Source organism: Penaeus chinensis, chromosome 22 (assembly GCF_019202785.1).
Source record: "Penaeus chinensis breed Huanghai No. 1 chromosome 22, ASM1920278v2, whole genome shotgun sequence".
NCBI lineage: Eukaryota > Metazoa > Arthropoda > Malacostraca > Decapoda > Penaeidae > Penaeus > Penaeus chinensis.
In genome coordinates, this window is record NC_061840.1 from 25,071,069 (window position 1) to 25,074,901 (window position 3,833).

At 53.5% G+C, this 3,833-nt stretch overlaps 1 protein-coding gene across 1 annotated transcript in view; it reads left to right on the top strand.

Moving 5' to 3' along the window:
* Positions 1-2,632, top strand: part of LOC125037002 (basic salivary proline-rich protein 4-like) — a 5,033-nt gene extending 2,401 nt beyond the window's left edge. Inside the window, exons 2-4 of the mRNA XM_047629963.1 lie at positions 1-401; positions 1,831-1,985; positions 2,425-2,632. The exon at positions 1-401 is cut by the window's left edge and continues 181 nt beyond it. Coding sequence (XP_047485919.1) covers positions 1-401; positions 1,831-1,985; positions 2,425-2,632 — 764 coding nt within the window. The remainder of the gene's footprint in view (positions 402-1,830; positions 1,986-2,424) is intronic.
* The last annotated feature ends 1,201 nt before the right edge of the window (positions 2,633-3,833 follow it).

A 3,833-nucleotide genomic window follows, 5' to 3' on the forward strand; every position in this document is an offset into this window, starting at 1 on the left:
ATGCAACGGCGCCGCGTAGCGTTCGGTCCCCGCACAGTGCCGCGTCACTCCACGTCCAAGAAGAGTCGAGCGGAGTCAGGCGACGCTGGGCGAAGTCAAACCAAGGGAATCCAAACCAAGGGAATCCAAACCAAGTCAAATCAAGCAAAGCCAGGCCAAAAAATAAAGCACAGCCAAGCGAAACCAAGCCAACCAACGCCAAGACAACTCAAGCAGACCCAAATGACGCCAAGACAACTCAAGCAGACCCAAAGGACGCCAAGGCAAGCCAAGCAAACCAGCCGAAGACGACGACAACCCTCTCGCCCCGGGCCAGGGCGACCGCAAGCACGACTTTAACGCGGCCCCAACCGTCGACGGACGACCCACGGCTCCCACGCCCGCCGTCTGCTACTGCCGAGGTAAAGAGGACCTGCTCTTGCGCCCTCATCCCCACGACGACACGACCACGACCACGACGACCTCGTTGAAATACTGACAGACAAACTATCAGACACGAAAAAATGTGCCCACTCATTCTTTCCTTTAACTTGTACGGACAAACATGCGTACAGATACACAAGCACAGGGAAGGAGAGGCAAACTGGAGACGGCAGATAACCCCCCCCCCCCCCCACACACACACACACAAGGAAAGACAAAGTAAAGGGAGAGAGAGACTGCAGACAGATATATTCACAATAACAAGCAAGCAAGCAAACAAAATTGACACTGACAAGAGACCTCCAGGGGAGTTACAACGCAACCTGCAACAAACAGCGCAAAACGTCGGCGTCTGCATCCCGTCTCAGGGTCCGGCTGCCATGCACGCACCCACGGCCGCACGCCCTCCCGCCCGCCCGCCCGCCCTCTTTCAAATGCCGGAATGCCCACCGCGCGGCAACGGCCTACTAATGAAGAAAATCTCCCCCGCCCCTTCCTTGCACTGCGTTCCATTTCATTACCTATTGTCAGGCCTTGAAGTTTATTACCAGCTGTCAAAGTCCGCTTGCTCCTCACAGGCCAGCCCGTCGCCGCCCCCGCAACCCTCGCTCCCGAACTAGATAGTGTTTGTTATCAATAACAACTTTCCGGCCAGCTGCTGGCGGCGTCTCTCAGCGTCGCTGGGCCCGACACCTCCAAATCCAGCTCCATCGCTCCATCGCCCTCCCTCGCCCTCCCTCGCTCCCTCTCTCCCTCGCCCTCCCTCGCTCCCTCGCCCTCCCCTCGCTCCCTCGCCCTCCCCTCGCTCCCTCGCCCCTCGCCCTCCATCGCTCGCTCCCTCGCCCTCCCTCGCGCCTTGGCCCCCGCCTCCACCACTCCCTCTTCTTCGTCTCCTTCCCCACTACGTCCTCTTTCACCTCCATCCCCACCTCCTAGTGCTACCATTTCTTTACATGATACAGTTCTGTAAACAACAAACATTTTCTCTCCCTCTCCCTCTCCCTCTCCCTCTCCCTCTCCCTCTCCCTCTTCGACCTATCACCTTAACCTTGTCTCTCTCTCAATTTACGATCCTACTTCTAACTCCAACCTCCATCCTCCACCCCCTCTTTTTCTAAAACTCTATCGAATTCCTTCTTTCTGCCTGCCTGCCTGCCTGCCTGCCTGCCTGCCTGCCTGCCTGCCTGCCTGCCTGCCTGCCTGCCTGCCTGCCTCTCTCTCTCTCTCTCTCTTCCTCGGTCTGATATAAAAGCTTTAACAAACGGCCTCTAATCCGGATACCTTCTACAACCTACAGTACGGCTTTCGTCATGGCTTGGTCAACCATCCCCTATAGAGCTTAGCGTGGTAATTTCAATATACATGAAATAGGATGAAAGTATAACCGGAAAAACGTTCCCAAAGTAGAAGCGGCAGAAACAGCAGCAGCAGCAGCAGCCTCGATGGCGCCCCAGCAAATTAATAAGCAGCGGCGGCTCCATTCCCACCTCCCCCTGCGACACCTCAGCGCGTGTCGTCCGTCCCCCTGAGCCGTGGCGCGCTTTACGACCCATAATTCTACCGTAAAGCCCGCCCTTGCTCTGCCCCTGACCTTTGACCTTGTGCGCGCGTTCCCGCAATGCCTCGCACCGCACGACGCGCTTCGGGATTCACAAACGAACTTCATTTCGGCACATTCAACCCGCCCTAAGGCATATACATTACAAAATAATACATGTCGAACAATGAAATTTGGTACAGTCCACAGAACCTCCATGAAAAGATAAATATAGAATGTACTCAGGGCATTCCTAGGATCTGACTTCCAGTAACAACAAATATGTATAAATAATAATAAAATAATAATAATAATAATAATAATAATAATAATAATAATAATAATAATAATAATAATAATAATAATAATAATAATAATAATAAATAAAAAATAAAAAATAAAGAATTTTGCAAAAATCTGAAAAGCCAACTCAAGACCCCTACATAAGAGACACGCAAGGGTAGCCGTGCCCACGCGGGTCCAGACCACCTGCACACACGGTTCGTGCAAACCCCCCCCAACCCCCAAGGCCTACAAAACAGAATCCTTCCAACAGCTGACAAAAACCCTCCCGCACCCCACCAAGCCAGCCACTCATCCAGCCATCCACTCATCCAGTCATCCACGTCTAGCAACACCTCAAATGCCCCTCCCTTTGCAGCCATACCCTAGGATATGAGGACTCCCCCCTCCCCCTCCCCCCTCCCCCCCATCCCCCAGGCTCTCCCGCTCTTCGTTAGCCCCTCGAGACAACGGTTTCCCAGAGTTTCGAGTTGTCGCCCAGGCAGCCAAGAGTGGGTAGGGGGGAGGGGCGAAGAGTAAGTGGGGGGGAAAGTGAGTGGGGGGAAAGTGAGTGGGGGGAAGAGTGAGTGGGGGGAAGAGTGAGTGGGGGGAAGAGTGAGTGGGGGGAAGAGTGAAAGGGTGGGTAGGGGTGCGGGGGAAAGAGGGAGAGAGAGGGGGAAGGGAAGGGGGAGGGGGGAGAGAGGGAGATAAATCACAAAGTACCAATAGTAGCAGATTGATTAGAAAAAAGCTCCCCGAGTCGATCAAATCCACTGAGAAAAACCCAAATCGCCTTCTTTATAGCTTTATCTTGCCAGGTCCCGCCCTCGCCCTCATTAACCCCGGCCCTGTACCCCCTTTCGCCTCCCAGCCCTGCCCCGCCCCCTCCCATTTCTCTCGGCTTCTCCCTCTCCCTTCCCCTCCCCCTCCCTCTTTCTCTCCTTAAATCTCATTGTCCTTCTTCAAAAAGAAATGGAGGTATGACAGTGAGAGTGGGGGGGAATGGAAGGGAGAATAAGAGAAACAAGAATGAGGGGAAAGATAAAAGGGGAAAGATAAAAGAGGGAAAGATAAAAGAGGGATAGGTAAAAGAGGGATAGGAGAGAGAGAGAGAGAGAGAGAGAGAGAGAGAGAGAGAGAGAGAGAGAGAGAGAGAGAGAGAGAGAGAGAGAGAGGAGAGAGAGAGGAGAGAGAGAGAGAGAGAGAGAGAGAGAGGAAAGAGAGAGAGAGAGAGAGAGAGAGAGAGAGAGAGAGAGAGAGAGAGAGGAGAGAGAGAGAGGGAGAGAGAGAGAGAGAGAGAGAGAGAGAGAGAGAGAGAGAGAGAGAGGAGAGAGAGAGAGAGAGAGAGAGGAGAGAGAGAGAGAGAGAGAGAGAGAGAGAGAGAGAGTGGTGAGAGAGAGAGAGAGAGAGAGAGAGTGGGTGAGAGAGAGAGAGTGGGTGAGAGAGAGAGAGAGTGGGTGAGAGAGAGAGAGTGGGTGAGAGAGAGAGAGAGTGGGTGAGAGAGAGAGAGAGAGTGGGTGAGAGAGAGAGAGAGAGTGGGTGAGAGAGAGAGAGAGAGTGGGTGAGAGAGAGAGAGTGGGTGAGAGAGAGA